Source organism: Eleutherodactylus coqui, chromosome 1 (assembly GCF_035609145.1).
Source record: "Eleutherodactylus coqui strain aEleCoq1 chromosome 1, aEleCoq1.hap1, whole genome shotgun sequence".
NCBI lineage: Eukaryota > Metazoa > Chordata > Amphibia > Anura > Eleutherodactylidae > Eleutherodactylus > Eleutherodactylus coqui.
In genome coordinates, this window is record NC_089837.1 from 486,979,465 (window position 1) to 486,999,047 (window position 19,583).

Consider the following 19,583-nt stretch of genomic DNA (forward strand, 5'->3'; position numbering starts at 1 on the left):
CTAAGTACCAACATATGGAAATAAATACTCCTATTCGCGCAGGTGTCCAGTTACTTTTGGGAGGATAGTCTATTTTATCCCATTGCTTTTCTTTAGCACACTTCTATAGCATTTTGTGCAGTACTGATCTGCCACCTCAGACCCTTCTGCTTTGTAGAACTAAAATTCTCATCATGCACGGGCATCATCTTTGCATCGGAGTTGCTGTGAGTTGTACTTTCCCCACATCTGCAGCCCCATTACATATTCTGTCCGCTACTGGTCTGCAGCCCAGGCCCTGCAGCTGTTGAATAGCTACCACCGGGCCATGATAGCTTGTGGGTGCCAGAGAGCGGTACATGGCCGCAGGTTGCAAATCACTGAATAGACATACAGAATTAATATTCCACTTCTGCATAATAACCAGCAGCCATGTGTTTGTTCTTCTTTATCTGTCGCTGTTGATAAAGCCTTTCTCACCCTCTATGGAACACTTTGAGAAGTACAAGATTTGGATATATAAAATTTACAATGTCTGCTGCTAACGGAAAGCAGAAATGAACCCGGGGCTGATTTGCGGTCTTTGTCAGCAATACCAATCCCATACAAGCAGCGGAGGAGGAGGGCGGGCGGCAGCCCTACATCTGCTTTGGATGCTGAAGACCGAAAGCTCCTGATTGTGGGGATAGGGGACAATTCGGAATTCACTTCTATGACTTAGAACTGTCCAGATTCCACATCGAGGCACAAAGCGCCAATGTTGTGACACTGTGATGGGAGGGAGATGAATATTTCACAAGTACTTTGTAGAGATTTTCTGGTACATTATTAATGCAGAAGTTATTAATGCAGATGCTCTTTGTGCTCCTCTTCTGTGTTCCTCCTGATGCCAGGAGCTGAGCGTTAGTAACTGGAAAGCAGAACACCTAAAAAAAAGCCGTTTAAAGAGCCAAAGTCCCCAATATGTAGTGTACTATCCTACCAAAAGTAATGGGACGCCTGAGCATGAAGCAAAAGTAGCATTTAGCTACGTATGCTAATACTTAGTGGGGCTGCCTTGACCCTAATAATATTGAATATTCTCCATGGCATACTTTCTACTAACATCTGATAAATTTCAGCTGGTATTTCCCTCCATTCATCCTGCAAATGTCTGGCAAGTTCTCTCAAATTAGATACATTGGCCCTTTTAAAGTGGCGCAATGAGTAGTATGGAATATCAAATCACACTACTCCATCTTCAAAACAGATGCTGGTACCGGGTTGTGGAGGATCCTGAGGAACAGCTTTTGCCTGAGTGTGTTGTGCCAACAGGGCGGAAGTTCTCTTATGGTCAGGGATGTTTTACATTACATGGTCTTGGTGCATTGGTTATAGTGACTAGAACCATGAACACGGAGGTGTATCTTGACATTCTAGACAATAATGTACTGCCGACAATGTGGCAATACTCTGGGAATGGTCAGCCATACTTCCAACAAGACAACGTGCCTTGTCACAAACCCAACACTGGTTTACTTTGGTCTGAGGATATGGATGTTCCACGATTGAACAGCTGCACACAATCCCGACCTGAACCCAACTGAACATCTTTGGGACGAACTGGAACATCTGATCAGGAAATATGAACAGTGCCTCGCTTTGCAGGATGAATGTAGGGAAATTCCAACTGAAGTGTATCAGATGTTAGTAGAAGGTATACCATGGAGAGTATCCAATGTCATCAGGGCCAAAGGAGCCCCAATAAGTATTAACATATCACAATGTATGACGTCACGCGCAGAAGGCTGGGTGCCCCGGCAAATTTGAAATCTGGCTCCTGAAGGGAGCCAAGAGGTAAGAGATATCATAACGGCGATCACGGAAAAGTGAAAAAAAAGTTAGTTTCATCTCTCCTCTCATGGATCGGATCCATGAGGGGAGGGGAAAATACTCACCCAGTCCTCCATGATGTCCCCCGGCGATCGGGACCTGCCATGGGCTTCTGCGCATGCACCGATGTGGCGTGCATGCGCAGAAGGCCTGAGAGCCTGGCAAATTTTAAATTCCTCTGCACCCGGCTGTTAAAGATAGCCGAGTGCAAGGTGATGTGACTGAGGACCGCTGTATCCGATACCCAGTCACATGATCACTGTTATCCATTGGATCAGTGATCATGGAAAGTTCAAAAGTGTAAAAAAAAAAAAAAGTTTACAAAGATAACGTTTCATCTCCCCTTTATGGATTTGTACCCAGATAGGATCTGTATTCGTGGACCTTACCCCGACTTCGGCACATGCGCCTGGCAGCATAGTCGCAGACGCATGCGCAAAAGTCAAGGATTGCCCAGAAAAATTACAGTCTTCCTGCAACTGGCTACCAAAGGTAGCCGAGAGTCGGGAGACATAACGGGGCCGCAGTATGTGGTTCCTTGTCACCTGATCGCCGTTATGCAATGGATAATGGTGATCACGTAAAAGTCTGCTACAGCCAATCACTAGCCACAACAGTGACTGTCTACAGACCATGATTGGCTGCAGCTGTCACATGTCCTGGTCAGCAGCAACCAGGAAGACAGAGTGGCTGTGAAGCAATTTTAAGTAGTGGAAAATGCCTATAAGGCTTTGTTCTCCCAGCGAGTACATAGCCGACTATCCTTAGCCAAATAGTGCGGTTTTTCGTCATGTATTTAGTTGTGAAAATGCTGCAGATTGACTGCAAATTTAACCCTTTGCATTCAGGATAGCTCATCAATAGTTGATCGGCAAGGGGTCCACCACTCGGGATCCCCACCGATCAGTGGGAGGGAAGCCTTCTATTACACGTCCAGCTCTAACCACCGATGCAGACGTCCGGCTCTGCTGCACTGACAGTGGCCCGGAGGATCAGATGATCCGCGGACCCCAAATGATCAGATATTGATGGACTATCCTTAGGATACGACATCCAATTTTTAAAGGCTGGATAACCTCTTTAAAATTCCCAATTGCAAATAAAACAAATCAAAGCTTCATCTTTTCGTCAAATATTAAGAGATGACCGAATTCTTAGTTCTTCCGCTGTTTTATCTTCTGTTTGAACAGACTTTGAAACACTTGAGTGGATTTATCCTTCCCTGTGTAATCTGGTAAACCACATTAGAAAAATCACGTGAAAAACTCAGCTGAGTAACCTCATTTATTTGCAGATTGTTATAGACTTCAGGCATCCCGATGGCACTACCGTCCCAGTGATGGTGCCGCAGCGCAGCGTGCTGGTGATGAGTGGAGAATCTAGATATCTGTGGACACACGGGTATGTATGTGACATTGATCGGGGTTCTGAGTGTCATTGGACATTATCACAGCTTCTTGCTTCCTTCCACAAGTCTTTTTTCTTGCTGAACTTTTGAATGCTTTTCTTCAAACTAAGGAAGATGGAACAATGCCTCTACGTCGCCACCTATTGGATGGCAGCATTCCTTCAAATCAGTGTTAGACCCTTTAAACAAGTCTTTAAAACAACGATTGAGAATTGACCACAAGCCAGAATCCATACACAGACAGCAGTTTTGGGGCGTTTGCCCCTCATCAGTGTGCAGTAGGAGTCTGGCTTGGCTAATGAGAGGTCTATGATGTGGTTTGGGAAGGGTTATCATCACTACTTAAGGAGAGCACCTAGAAGATGAGTGACAAGTAGAGTTGAGCGAACATGATCGTCCGAGCTTGATGCTTGTTCGAGTATTAGCATACTTGATGGTGCTCGTTACTCGAGCGAGTACCATGCCGAGTTCAACCGCACCCTGTTTTGACCCCTCACTGCATTACCACTTCCTGCTGTGACATGCCAGCGTCCGCACGTCCACAGCAGTATGTGGCTGGCTGGCTGAGAGGGAGGTCTCCGATTGACTTCAATGGGGTTCGTTACTCGAATAGAGCTCTCGAATATTACGAAAAACTCAACTCAAATAACGAGCACGTTTTGGTCCTCGCTCATCTCTAGTGATAAGACTTATAAGGCCACGCATGCTCCTCTGAAAAATATATGCAAATAAGGTTATATTCACACAGACATGCTTTCCATGCAGTTTTCAGACCGAAAGAATCGGTCAGAAATTCCACTGCCATGGAACACATTCATTTGAATAGGGATATCTACATGGGATGTTTCTTACTCGGACAAATAGACTGAGCAAAAAAAAATAAAATCGCAGCATGTCCTCTTTTAGTGTGTTTTTTTTGTACAAGAATTGCCCATTCAAGTCTACAGGTGCTTTTAAAAAAATGATTGCACTCAAATGATGAGAATGTAATCTGTTTATAATGTATATGACCATGGGATCCATAAATAAAAAATAATATGCATGTAAAACAGGAGACAATTGCTAAAACGCAGGAAAGTCGCACATAAAGAAAAATCGGACTGATTGTTCAGGAGCGAAAATAAAAAGTACTGTGTTCATACAGGTATTATATGAGCGCTCACAGCAGCCTGACAATTACCGGGCTCAATCTGCACTTACAGTTCAAGCCCAGCAATTGTCGGGAAAACGCAAGCAGTTCTGTAATATCACCTTAATGCTAATTTCACACAGGCAAGCGTGATATCAGGGCTTCAGCGGTGGGGTTAAAAATTGATATTTTTATTTTCCGTTTTTCCGCTTTAGAAGAACCACTGTTAAAGAAGAAGAATTTTGCTACTTACAGAATTATTTCACAAAACAAACTTAGTCTTAATCTATAGTTAAATGGGTTTCCTAGGGAAATAGTGTTGAGCCCTATCCTCAGAGGTTGGTGGGCTGGGGACCATCGGCGGTGCCCTAAGCCCAGGACCAGCCACTGTAAATTTACGGTGGCTGGTCCTAAACGGGTTAATATTCTTTCCTGTTCTTCTTCCTTGGTTCCAGGTTTTGGCCAGATTGCGCTTCACCCTTAGTGTCACACTCACTCCTGTGACTAAATGAACAGTTTCCATCCCCTCTATAGATTCATCTCGCCTCGTGGATGACAGGGAAATGAGAGTTTTGCCGGAGAACGCCTTGAAGACACCAGTCATGAACTCCAGTTCATATCACGAGTATAGGCTCCACTAGGAGCCGACGTCGGTTGACCGGACAGTTCATTAGTTATTTATGGATATTTCCACTTCATTTACTTTTCAATAGCAAAACAATTTTCTCCTTTGAGTAATGGCCGTGACGCCACGAGCCCGCTCAGAAACAGCGCTTCTCCAGAGCTCTTGATTGTCACACTCGCTTGTTGTTGCTAAACCCACTTCGGCCTCATCCTTGCTGTATAATTACTGAACTTTGGCTTCTTCCAGCATCACTCCAAGAAAGTTTGATGTTATTCAAGTAGCAGAAGGACAGAAAGTTGGAACAGTCAGCGGGAACACAGAGGAGCTAACCCTTAGCAAGAGGGGCACCAGGACATCCTTTACATTTAGGAAAGTCAGACACGGCCCGTGTCAATGCAGTAAGTCTCACCTATGAATTAGTTTTCAGAATTTTATTTTTATAGTCGAGGGCTTGTCCCAGAAAGACAAAACTTCTCCATTAATAGGGTAGGTGGATGTCTTAGATGGGGCGTCTCCGGTTCTGGAGGACATCAGGAGTCCCAAGCCCCCCTTTATTCCTCATTGCACAGTCACAGTGATTTCCATCAGCACCATTGAGCAGTAGGGTGCATGCTCCACCAGTGCTCCATTCAAATTCTTCTTAAGGCCTCCTGCACACGGGACGGATTTGCATAGCGAAATCCGGAGTGGGATTCCGCCTCCGGATTCTGCAGCAAAGCCAGCCCATAGCATGCTTTAAGCATACGCAATTTCCTGCCCATGAGTGGAAATCGATTGCGGGCTACACATGGCTGGCTTCCATTGAAGTCAATAGAAGCCATCCTTCCAACGGCCATTCTGCAATCATTATTGCAGAATGGTCGAAGGAGCCATGTCATCGCCATAGCGACGGCACAGCGTCCTCTGTACTGCGCATGTGCGCTGGCGCTCCGGCCGGCACATTCGCAGCAGAGGAGGAAGACGGCAGAGAGGTAATCTGGGGTCACCGGCCGGGCACCGGGTTGAACTCCGCTGCGGGGTCCGAGCTGCCCGTGTGCAGGAGGCCTTACTTACGGCTTCCAATGGTGGGCCCACAGCAGTCAGACATTTATCATCCTATCCTGTCATCCCCCCTTGATAAAACATGCAAGTCTGGCCGAGAGTGATTGTTTATATTGGAGTCTGGAGGAGATATTTATTTTATTGGCTGGGGGCACAAACGTAATAACTTTAGTTTGTAAGACATATGTCCATCTAGTTCAGCCTGCAGCGTTGATCCAGAAGAAGGCAAAAAACACTTCTTTCCTGTATAAAGGCAAAGTCCCCTGGTGCAAGCACCGAGTCGTGACCGACTCCTAGGGCGACGTCACATTGTGACGTTTTCTTGGCAGATTGTTTTTGCGGTGTGGTTTGCCTTTGCCTTCCCCAGTCATCTTTACCCCCTAGTAAGCGGGGTACTCATTTTACCAATCTCGGAAGGATGGAAGGCTGAGTCAACCCTGAGCTGGCTACCTGAGCCATGCGGGTATTTAACCTGCAGGTCATGAGCGAGAGCTTAAGGGCTTAGTCACACGGGCGCATCGGCACTCATACACGAGCGCCGATGCGCCTGTGTGACTGAGCCCTTACTGCAGGAAGAAGACGCCCGTACTTCAAGACGGACGACTCCCCGCAGCGTTGAAGAAAGAACACATGACCGGCAATGAAACCAGTCACATGTTCTTTCTTTCGGCGCTGCAGAGAGAAGTCCATCCTGAATTGCGGCTGTCTTCTACCTGCAGTACCATGGGCGCCGATGCGCCCGTGTGACTAGACTGCATACTGCTGCCTTAAAGGGGTTGTCCCGCGGCGAAATCGAAAAAAAATTTTTTTCACTTACCCCCGCATTCTGCCCAGTTAAAAAGAAAGCATGGGTTAGTTTTTAAAAATAGCATTGCGCTTACCTGCATCAGCGTTCTGCAGCTTCTTCTTTTAAAGATGGCGCCGCTGGTCTTCTCCCACGGTGCACCGCGGGTCTTCTCCCATGGTGCACCGTGGATTTTCTTCTCCTTCCTTGCGTTCCATTGCCGATTCCAGCCTCCTGATTGGCTGGAATCGGCACACGTGACGGGGCGGAGCTACGATGACGACGCGGTGACCAGCTCTCCGGCACGAGCGGCCCCATTCACCAGGCAGAAGCACGGACTGTGCAAGCGCGTCTAAAAACGCCAGAAGACATCGATATTAGACGGAGCCATGGAGACGGGGATGCTAGCAACGGAGCAGGTAAGTGAATAACTTCTGTATGGCTCATAATTAATGCACGATGTACATTACAAAGTATTTAACGGACCAAATACGCATACGCCCGTGTGAATGAGGCCTTAGAGAGTGATAGGAAATCTGTATACCGAGCCGTATTTGTGTATAGAGTGTTCCTAATCTGCTTTATTTAAGCCCCCAGCAGTATAACAGAGTTGTCCTTACATCCCTCTCCCTTCCTATTGCTAATGAGATTACTCTGCTCATATTGTCCAAGTTCATACAGCGAAGCATACTGGTGATCAACAGAAAACTTGGTGCCAACTTTTTGTGACTACTGTAGTGGCCAATGTGAACATGAGAATATTTCAAGATTATTAGTCATTTATTTTATTAAAACCCTTTATAAAGAAAACCATGGTTAAAAAACAACTTAACGCATATGTAATGACTAGCTGATATACCCGGCTTCGCCCGAGTTAATTTGGTACTGGTGTTTATCTGGTGTTCACACGGAAAATCTTATGAAGTCGTGGTTACTTTAGAGATACCGGAAAAACATATGTTCACCATTTTGCATAGTTCTCTGCGTTACCCAGGAAACACCACGGGGAGGTAACCAAGTGACGTTTCCTTTATATAAAATGACATCAGGAAGTGAGAGAATTAGATTCCGTACGTAAAGTTTGGACGCTAATTCTTTTGCACTTAGAATTGAATAATCGAGTTGGGACCCATTAACTTTTCCTATTTATGACCTAATCAATGCCCGTGCCAAATTTCAGCTTTCTATGACATCGGGAAGTGAGAGAATAAGATTACGTACATAAAATTTGGACGCTAATTCTTTTGCGCTTAGAATTGAACAATCGAGGTGGGACCCATTAACTTTTCCTATTTATGACATAATCAATGCCCGTTCCAAATTTCATGTTTCTATGACACCAAGAAGGGAGAGAATTACATTCCGTACGTAAAATTTGAATGCTAATTCTTTTGGGCATAGAATTAAATAATCGAGTTGGGACCCATTAGCTTTTCCTATTTATGACATAATCAATGCTCGTGCCAAATTTCACGTTTCTATGACACCGGAAAGTGAGAAAAATACATTCCGCACGTAAAATTTGGATGCTAATTCTTTTGCGCATAGAATTGAATAATCGAGTTGGGACCCATTAGCTTTTCCTATTTATGACATAATCAATGCCCGTGCCAAATTTTAAGTTTCTATGACATTGGGAAGTGAGAGATTTAGATTATGTACGTTAAATTTTGACGCTAATTCTTTTGCGCTAGAATTGAATAATCGAGTTGGGACCCAATTACTTTTCCTATTTTGGAGATAATCTATGTTTGTGCCAAAATTCATGTTTCTACGACATCGGGAAGTTGGAGAACTTTTGGCGAGTCAGTCAGTGAGTCAGTCAGTCAGTCAGTCAGTCAGTCAGTCAGTCAGTCAGTCAGTCAGTGAGGGCTTTCGTCTTTATATGTAATGATGATACCTTCGGCATCCATGAAAAGCATTACATTTGAAAGTTTTCCACAACATGTCACATTTAAATTCTCACTGGTTTTCAATGTCTGTACAGCTTTTCCATCGGTGTGTGATAGCCAACAAGGCATAGAGAAGAAATCTCCTCCTCGGGTCAGTGACTTGGAGCCGGAGTCCCTGGAGAAGGAATATGTCCACAAGGTCTATGAAGATATCGCTGGTCATTTCAGCAGCACAAGACACACTCCGTGGCCCAAGGTGGTCGACTTCCTTATGAGTTTATCAGCGGGCTCCCTCGTGGCTGATGTTGGCTGTGGCAACGGCAAATATATTGGTGTCCATAAGAATTTGTACATGGTAAGTGATCTTGTGATTTTTGTAAAGAATGTAGAGCGTAAGTTCATTTTAACCCCTTAAGCATGCGGCCCTTTTTTTATTTCGTTTATTCCTCCCCACTTTTGAAAAAATCCTAACTCTTATTTATCCATCAATGTCGCTGTCTGAGGGCTTGTTTTTCACGGAACGAGTTGTATTTTTCAGCGGTACTATTTAATCTACCATATAATGTACCGAAAAACGTGGAGTGAAATGGGGAAAAAAGAATAAAGTCTACCCTCTTTGAGGGGTCTTGTTTCTACGGTGTACACACTGCAGCAAAAACTACATGGTAACTTCATTCACATGATGACCTACATTGATAGATCAGACGTTTATGGATGCAGCGTTACCAAACATGTTTATTTTTTTTAATCAGACTCTTTTATTAAAAATATGGTGGGGGGGTTACATTTTTTTTAAAATAATTAATAAACTTTTTAAAACTGATTTTTATATATTTTTTTTTATTCTCCCATTCTCCAAAACTTGCAACGGTTTGATCACTTCCACAGTATGATGGAATACCATTGTGTTAAGTTATACTGCGAATTGACAGGCAACCTATTAAGCCATGCCACATGCATGGCTTGATAGGCAATCTGCAATTGCAGCTCTGGGGGCTTTCAGGAGGCTTCCAGCTGTCATGACAACCGAATGGCACCACACAATCTCACCTTGGGGGGGGGCGATCAAGGCATTTAAATGCGGATGTCGGAATTGATGGTGGCATTTAAGGGGTTAGCAGCCCAGCACCCGCTTTGTATGGAGTGGGATCGACCCCCCCCCAACCTGATCTCCCTCCATACAAACCCCTAACCTATATGATGTAAATGAACTGTCCATGCCTGCAAGTTTAGAAACTACTACAGGAGAAACTACTGTCAGTGGAACGAGTGTTTCATATAGTTTAACTGCTTAAATTAATCTAAGACAGTGTCTTATTTTCGGGTAAAGGCGGCATTAGGCCCCGCCTCCCACAGAATCAAATCTGTTGTCATAGTCTTAGTAGAATAAGTAATGCAGTGTACTATCGTGTAGCGATCCTACGATTACATCATCAAGTTACTTTCAGGGACTAAAAAACAGCATCATAAAAAGTTCAGTAAAGTTTTATTTTAAAGAAAAAATTCCATGTAAAAAAAAATAAATCTTTCTGTGCTGTAAAATATGTATTAAAAAGCAACAATTAATAGGTATTACCGCGTCTGTAACAACCTAAACAATGAAGCTATTTATCTATTTATCTCGTATGGTGAATGTTGTAAAAATAATAGAAAAACGTAACGCTGGAATTGCTATTTTTTTCTTGTTCGCCTCCCAAAAAATGTACTTAAAAAGCAATCCAAAAGTCACTCGTACCTCAAAATGGTAGCGACACGTCACCCAGCTCCATTCTATAATGCCCTCCGGCCGCTGCAAGATTTCCTTTCACCTGTTTTCGCGGTTTATGTTTCCCGATCATCACTTACTGTCACATCAATCCCTTCTAAATAAATAAGACTAAGGAGCGGGCGCGGAAAAGAGCGCCACTGAGCCATAATTAACAGCTCCCATAAACTGTAATTGAGGCCCATAACTCAACCCCCCTCCCACTTTGTCATCTTCCCTGTTTTATATGTGGCCAGAGACAAGGACAGAAAGCGGCTCTGCTGCGAAATGTATTTCATGTAATTTAGATGCAAATTACAAAGTAATACGCTTTGTTCCTTTCAATTAGTTTACAATTCATTAACATTTCTTGGTGTGTTAGGATCACTCTCAAGGTCGTTTGTCTTTCCCTTCTTGTCGCACATAATAAGTACATTTTCCACATGACCGTCTGGTTAAACGCTCCGTCTTGCCGGCATTCATTTTGTGGCTATTCCCCAGTAAATAGTCCTGACGGCTTCCTGTCCCGCATCCAGGGATATTCACTTCAGTAGCGTTCAGTCGGGGCTCCGCTGACAGCAGAGGTCGGCGCTTGACTTTATTTATTCCTTTAATGCAGCATCCGGTAATCCAGAAAGTTTGATATCTGACGCAGAACTTCACTGAATGGACACTTTATTCGAGACCCTCATCTAGTAGCACGTTGGACCTTCTTTGGTCTTCAGAAGTTGAGTAATTCATCGTGGCGTCCGTCCACAGGTATCGGAGGACGCAGGTTGTGCCAAGAAAACATTCCCCACACGATTACTTCATCTCCACCAGTCTGAACTGACCAGCTGACAGGAAGGGGTCATCGATTCATGCTGCTTGTGCCAAATTCTGACCTCCCATCAGCATCGGGCAACAGAATTCTGGATTCATATGACCAGGCGATGTTTTCCACTGCTCAGTGACCCATTTTTTGCTCTCTTTTGCCCACTTGAATCCCTCCTTTCTGTTTTTCTGGTACTGTAATGGTGCTGGAACTTGTTGTCTGCAGTTTTAGTCCATCCATGCTAAGAGACGTGGTAAGGACATGCTAGTTGGAGCACCAGTGTTGTAGCTGGCTGCAATTTCCTTGATTGTACAGATTCTTGACATCCTCCTCTGACCCCTTTTTGGTGATGAGTTGTTTATATTCACAGGATGCTTTTTTATCCTGGTCATGCTATTCTTAGTATACTCTCCACACCGTTGCATGAGAAACCCCCACAAGTTTGGCAGTGTATGAAACTCTGCCCACGGCTGGTCTAGCACTGATGACCCGGCCTTGTTGGAAGTCCCGTAGATCGCTGGATTTTCCCATCTAATGTGGATTCATATTGAAACTGATCCACGGAAAACTTGTCACTTGATTTTATGTTGCACTAGTGAAAGTCTTCTCCCGATGCATTGACTTCAGCGTGAGCCTGTGTGAGTACTCAGCAGCCAATCAGAATAAACAGAGCCGTAGTGTAAAACATGGTGGAGGGAAAGAACTGTAGCATCAACCTCTGTTGATACAGGATGTGTTTCACACCACCTGAGACTTCAACCAGACAATGTAGCCAAGCTACAGTCCCTGATCATAGCTTTGCCTTAATAATGGACAACTTCAAACCAGCCAACACTAAAGAAAGTGGCCTACAAATTAACATATTCATTGGATAAGTAAAAAGGAAGTGGCGCTGTGTACACCCTGGCATATCCTTCCCTAGTGTATCCATACCTCCCTACTTTTTAACAAACATAGGGACAAGCCCTGGCAATTTTTTCTTTACATTAGACCATGTCTCTTTTATGCTGAGACATGCCCTTACCATGTCCACTCACAAAAATGGTGCCTGTTAGTGACCCCTCACAATATTAGCCCCCTTAGTGACTGCATCACTGTAATAGCACCCTTTAATCATAGGGCCACAAAGTAAAACTCACCCCCCCCACCACCACCCCCTTCCCCATGAAAAAGTTTTTAGCTTTTTCTTTTCTGTCTGGGCCCAGACCACTATGACAACTTCTTCCAGCAATGGCTACACAGGCCAAACTAACCTTTCAGCCGTCCTGTCCCCCCTCCATAGTACTATCGTTTCCTTTGGGCCCCACAAAGTAGTAATAAACCATATGTGGTGTAATCACGAATAGTGCCTCCTCTGTGGCAGCAAAAAGTAAAAATGAATCCTCTATGGCCCCTTTTACTGATCGTGCCTCCACTTGGTTCTATTGCCCACGGCTGGTCCCCGCTCCAGTCTATGTGAATTAGCAGCAGTAATGTTCTTCACTACTCACACAGTAATGCTAGTCTAGACACTGACAACGCACCTTATACAGAGCATATCCTAACTCCTTTCTCCCCTCTTGCTTCACGTATAGTTTGTCTACAGTCCGTGGGGGAAGGAATCGGGTTATGCTCTGTAGACCAGGCTGTCAATGTCCGAACTGTCACCAGTGAGTAATGAAGAATGAGGGTTACTTCTGCTAATGCTCAGAGATTGGAGTAGGAACCAGCGGTGGGATGGGGGGCAGATGTGATCCGGTGGGACAGCCCCACAATTCCATGCCTGTCCTACTGCATTGGGGATGATTGGGAGGGCTGGGTGTACCCTTCTGTGGTATGGTTGTCTACACTGCTTTGATGTATAGTAACTATACTTGTTGTTTGCTGTGGATTATAACACTATCATTTTCCTCTCTCAGATCGGCTGTGATCGCAGTAAGAACCTTGTGGATATCTGTGGAAAAAGGAAATTTGAGGCCTGCGTTTGTGATGCGTTATCTGTGCCTTTCAGAAGTGGCTCATTTGATGCGTGTATCTCCATAGCAGTGATCCACCACTTTGCCACTGAGGTACAGATGATGATAGCGCTCACTTAAATAAGTCTTGAGGAATTTACTAAATACATACACATAATAAATGGTTGGACGACGTAGCGCCGCCTATTGGAAATTAGTCTCCCTATAAGTCATTGTCTGAAGTGTTAACAGGCCTCTCGAGATGACTTAAGGGCCATTTACTTGAGACTATTATCGCTCAAAATTAATTCAAACAAATGAATTTGAGCGATAATTGTCCCGTGTAAATACAAAAAAAATATTTACTATTCTTCACTATTCGTTATTACTGATTTTAACATAAAAAACATTGTTGGATCGCGGGCTTGTCGTTACGTGTAAACGCTCCCCGATCAGCGCTTCATCTAGAATGTGAAGCACTGAGCTAGAAGCCCGCGATCATGCGGTAAGCTCTGCCTGTCTAAACGCTCTGCACGAGCGTTAGCGACGTTAAGGATTTAGTCCGTGCTCATGCAGTCTTTCAGATGACTCTTGTCCCGTCTAAATGGGGCATGAGAATATAATCCAAGCTAGAGTATTTTCCGTTAGTAGGCTACCTTCAATAGGTGCTGTGGAGGTAATTTTCCATCTGCATTTGCATACCTTTTACCCAGGAAGCATTGCATGGCCTATAATTCTCTCTGCAACAACCTGACAGTCTCCATAAGGAGAAAGATTATTCCCATTGGCATATTTAATTCACAGCATGTTGAGTAACTTTCTTTAGACTTTGCCTTAAGTGTCTGAAATGTCTGATGAAGGTAGGTCCCACCACCTAGTAGGAAAATGGCGCTGATGCAGGTGATCAGACATTTATGGCATATCTTATAGGAATGGGAATATTTATCTAGACAACTCCTTATCAAATTCTCTATTAATATAGCCATCAGCCAGTGTAGAATTGCTACAAATAGAAGGTCTCTCCCCAAACGACCCGGCATGTTCATGTATCGCACAGGTATGGTTTGGGGTCCCTCACCACTGAGCAAGAACCGAGCCCACTCCATACACAGCGGATGTTGTCCATCTTTTATAGCCGATACCTGTCCACAAGAGCCATCATTTGACATAACTCCAATGGCATAATTGCATTTTTTATCCATTTTGCCCCACTTAGAAATTTTTATAAGTTTTCGAACACATTTTATGGTATATTAAATGGTACCATTGAAGAACACAACTCGTGCCGCAAAAAAACAAGCCCTCATGTGGCTATGTCACTGGGAAAATAAAAAAAAAGTATAATTTTTTGAAAATGAGGAGGAAAAAAAAAGCGGAGTTAATTGATTGTGCTTGGCATCCTTCTCCTCATCCAGTAGCCTGTACAGTTGCAAGAAAATTAAGGGAACCCTTTGGAATGGCAGAGAATTGTTAGACCACATTCAATTAGTAATCAAAACAGAAATTCAGGTGATTCTAAAAGGTTCACTTCCCTTTTTTTTTTGCAACTGTGTTTCCTTTTTTATTGCCTGCACGCTCTCTGTTTATGCTCAGAAATCTCATCAATCACTGATAAGCAGGTCATGAATACTGTAAACAAAAAACCCTAAAGACACAAATAAGGAAAGTAGCAGGCAGGAGCAGGAGGGCTGATACTGCAGTCTCCTTCTGTGTGAGACTCTTGCTGTGAGAGGGGAAGAGGGAGCAGCAGGAGGAGGCTTCTGATGAACCAGAGCTCACAGCACACATGAACACTTATAGAAATGATGAAGAGGGAAGGAAAAGACCCAAAATATACAAGGTACACACAATACCTCTGCCCACACTATATTTTGTATCTTGTAATCTACATATACAGCTGCTTACAGATTGACCAGGGTTTCTTTTAACTTTCTTACTTATAGGAAAGAAGACTGGCAGCTGTACAAGAATTAATCCGTCTCCTTAAAAGAGGAGGAAAAGCTCTTATTTACGTCTGGGCAATGGAGCAGGAGTACAAGAAGAACAAGTCAAAGTACCTGAAGGAAGGCAAGACTTCTAATGAGCGCATCATCCCGGATGCCAAGTCCGATCAGACTCTTCCCATACACACTAACAGAACTGCATTTGATTCTCAGGACCTTCTCGTTCCTTGGCATCTGAAAGCAAACAATCAAGCTAGAAATAATGAAGCCACTACTGCCAAAGAGGAACACCAGCTGCTGCCAGGCTCATTGTATCACCGGTATTATCATGTATTCTGCGAAGGGGAGCTAGAGACATTGTGTACAAGAGTCACCGGTGTCACCGTCCGGCACAGTTACCACGATCAGGGAAACTGGTGCGTCGTTCTAGAGAAGTTATGACACAAGAGGTAGAAGAAGAAACTAGAATCCCATAAATTGACGCCATGATGTCATAGGAGTGCGGGCTGAAGCAGTAATTTATGTTGTTTAATATTTTATATGGTTTAATAAAAATATTTGTGATTAAAAATGTATATATTGTGTGACTAAATTTGTCCAAGTGCCGTCCGTCGGCGCACACTAGGTGGCAGGATCTCACTAGAAATGATGTCTCTGTATCAGAATAATGAGACTTATGTGGTGTGCGAGGATTTTCGGTTCACACTATTGCTACATATTAAATGGTTTACAACGGTCTATTTTTGAGCAGTTACAGTTGCAATCAAAATTATTCAACCCCAATTGCAAAGTAGTTTTATTTACCAAGTTTTTAAACTTTTAGCTGTTTGCAAAAAAACACACAAAACAATGAAACAAGAACAATTTAAATAGATCAATACAACTAATATAACAAGTGTTTTCCCAATTTCAACAGACAAAGGTCATTCACAATGACTACCGCAGTCTCAGAATTTTTCCCGGAATAGAGTCTTTCATAAGAGCACAGATTTGCAACCCAGGTGTTGTTTCAAGCACACCTGATGTAACTAATCAGGGGCTTCATTAGTTGCATCAGGTGCGCTTGAGATAAAACACAAAATACCTGGACTAGCTAGGGCTTTGTTGACTGTAATTCTGATGCAACTGTATGTGTCATAAACATTACAGAATAGCATTTAATTTCTCTCTTCATTTATAGGGGTTTTCTATCATTGATATTTATAACCTATCAACAGGATATGCCATAAACAATTGATCAATGGGGGTCCAATTGTTAAATTCCCTGCTAGCTCTGAAATACTGAACGCTGTTTCCATTTCTACTATTATCCTATTGATAACATTCATGTTAGCAAGGGTAAAGGGTGCAGAGGTAGCCTTTGTACCCAGGCCCTGGTGCTTGAGGGGGCCTACAGACCCTCTGTCGCATGGCTAAACATAAATTGGTCAATTGAAACCGGTCTTTACTCCTTGGGGGATCCTAGTCTACATACTGTAAGATGTATGTAGCACCTTTAATGTACTAAGCAAGGTTTCACCTTTAACACATTAAGAAAGCTTTGTGTGCCACAGTTTATTTGCTTTTCAACATCTTTACAATGGCTTGTTGTGTTAAGATAGTAATAGCTTTTCAATGACTTAAAATAACTTTTCGCAGAGAGTTATCACAGTCAAGTTCAACTTTACAACATTTCTAAACCAACAAAGTAATCTCACTGTATGAATGATTACTGGATTTCTACAGTATATTATATATACATACTTGTCATGACATATATACACCACAATAAATAATGTGTGATTTTCATTGCAAGCCTGAGAGCCTTCAATTGGCCCTAGGCTGCCATGGCAACAAGTGGCACTTCATCATTCCGTCATGGGGGAAAAAAAATCGATGGATTGACAGAGTCGGGCTTGCCACGTTCATCTACTAGCTTAAATGCCACGATCAGCATGCACCACAGCATCTAAGAGGTTGAACAGCCATGATCAACATTAGCTCTGATTGCAGCTGTTGCCGGCGGGTGTCAGAAGTTCAACGCAGCTGTCACCCACCAGGTATAGAGTGGGCTCGACTCCTGGGCCCACTCTATACACCACCTGGTGCCTGGAGGTATGCATACATGTATGCCATCTTACTGAAAGGTATTAAAGGGGTTGTGCCGAGTTTAAAACATATCCCCAATCACAGGATAGGCAATAATTGTCTGATCGGTGTGGTCCAACGATTGTGATCCCTACCGATCACGACAACAAGGTCACTTGTACACCAAATAAATGGAGCGGCAGTCGAGCATGATTTCTTATCCTCTATTCATCTCTGATGGAGATCGCCAAGTAAAACTTGGCAATTCAGTTGAGATGAATGGAGCTGAATGAATGCTCAACCTACACTATATTCATGTGGTGGTACACGGGAACCCCGCTCTCAAGATTATTGGGGCTACCAGTAGTCAGACCTCCACAGATCAAACACTTCCCCTATATCCTTTGGACAGGAAATACGTTTTAAACTCGACATAACCCCTTATGCGGGACTCTAATACTGACGACCTAGCCTCAGTATATAGGTCATCAATATCTGATTGGTGGGGATCCTGCTACTTGGGACTCCCACGATCAGCTGTTCGAAGAGACCGCAGCACTTGGGCGAGTGCCATGGCCACTTCACTTCATACCAGATAGGGGAACCGTACATTTTATGGCAAAGATGCTTGATATAGCTGCTCAATCCCATCCAGTTGAAGAGGACTAAGTTGCTTTCCTGTCATATGAAGAATGAATGTAACGTCACTAAAAGACGCCACGGCACTTGTCTTCAGTCAGCTGATCATCGGGGGTCATAGAATGCTAGAGTTGGAAGGGACCTTCAGAGTCATCGGGTCCAACCCCCTGCTCAGTGCAGGATTCACTAAATAGATGTCTAATAGGTCATCAATGTCTAATAGATGGAGGTCCCGAGTGGCGAACCTCCATCTATCAGACATTGATGACCTATGATGAGGATAGGTCATCAATATTACAGTACCATAAAACCGCTTTAATTCACAATATGCTACGTTTTTAGTCAGAGGGCTTTTCTATTTGTTTCTTCTTGGATTTTAGAAAATCAAACCTTATATCTCAGTTCTCTGCTGAAAATGAGTGCCGGATTATCAGCTTTTCTGGAGTATTAGATGTTTATATAGTTCTTTTTCTCTAGGACATACTGTGGCTAAGGAAGCATATGATGATTACCTGGATCGGTCTCACTACTGGAAGTTTTCCTTCTCCGGTCCTCAGATTTTTCCCTCTCCCAGGAGACATCACGCTAACCAGAGCCAACATCTTATTAGGTTCTACGGTTTTTGTACAAGATCCAATTTTGCATTTTCTATGTCTTTGATGACTTCCAGATGCTACCGCAACATAACAGCCAACCTGGCGAGGTCAGCGCGGCCACATGGGACTCCACGATAGGGTGTTTATGTAGCATGAAGAGGCTATAAACCAAGCAGTTGTTTTTAAACGCCGGCGTTATCCAAAATGATAATGAAATGCTTCAATGTTTTATCATCTACTTTTCTTGTGTTCTAAAATAACGGAATGATGGAAGCAAATGTTCACCAAGGATACGGCAATTCAGTGAGCGCAACGACGCCCAGTAGAGGGAATTTACTTTTGCAGAAATTTTCCATTTGCATGTTACATCCCATTCACACCTGCAATGGTCTCAGACTCCAAACTCCGGCTGAAGTAGTGACTGAGCCGAATAACAGAAATCATACCAGAGGCCTTAGAATGACTTTACATGGGACAACTACCATTCGAATAGTCGCTCAAGCGTACGAAGGCCTGTTGCTTGTCACTTTTACACACAGCGATTGTTGTTCGCTTCATGTTCCATTTCGCAATCGTTGAACAAATTGTTGGGAACATTTATACGAGCTGAAATATCATTCGGCGACTTGTTAGGGAGCGAGAGGTTCTTTGGCGGGTTTTGTATTTGCAATTTCAACACCTCCCCAAATCCACACTCATTGGTTACTAGAGATGAGCGAACGTGCTTGTTTAGGACAATTACTCGATCGAGCATCGCTTTTTTCGAGTAACTGCCTACTCGGGCGAAAAGATTCGGGGGGTAGCAGGGGGGAACAGGGGGGAGCTCTCTCTCTCTCTCCCCCCCCCCCCCCACTCCCCACAGCAACCCCCGGCGCACCCCGAATACGTGCCCTGGAACGCATGGTGCCACGGTAGCGGCCCAATGTGCGTTTCATGCTGCCGCAGTGACGTCAACGTCCAGCTTTATTGTTAAATATTCTATATAGTGAAAACATATATCTTTTTAAAAGAACATATAGTTTGGCTTAGCAAATTCAGTACTCCAATACCATAAACACTTAATAGGGATAAAAACAACACTATACATAAATCTAGGCGGCACATAACAAAGGGCAC

The 19,583-nt window shown here is 43.6% G+C and overlaps 1 protein-coding gene across 3 annotated transcripts in view; it reads left to right on the forward strand.

Moving 5' to 3' along the window:
* Positions 1-15,738, forward strand: part of ALKBH8 (alkB homolog 8, tRNA methyltransferase) — a 48,087-nt gene extending 32,349 nt beyond the window's left edge. For 2 of the 3 annotated variants that reach the window (XM_066586216.1, XM_066586226.1), the window contains exons 8-12: positions 3,146-3,252; positions 5,260-5,411; positions 8,826-9,085; positions 13,187-13,336; positions 15,166-15,738. In XM_066586216.1, coding sequence (XP_066442313.1) covers positions 3,146-3,252; positions 5,260-5,411; positions 8,826-9,085; positions 13,187-13,336; positions 15,166-15,606 — 1,110 coding nt within the window. In that variant the 3' untranslated portion in view covers positions 15,607-15,738. The remainder of the gene's footprint in view (positions 1-3,145; positions 3,253-5,259; positions 5,412-8,825; positions 9,086-13,186; positions 13,337-15,165) is intronic. The other variant, XM_066586235.1, reaches the window with a different exon arrangement.
* Positions 15,739-19,583: the final 3,845 nt, after the last annotated feature.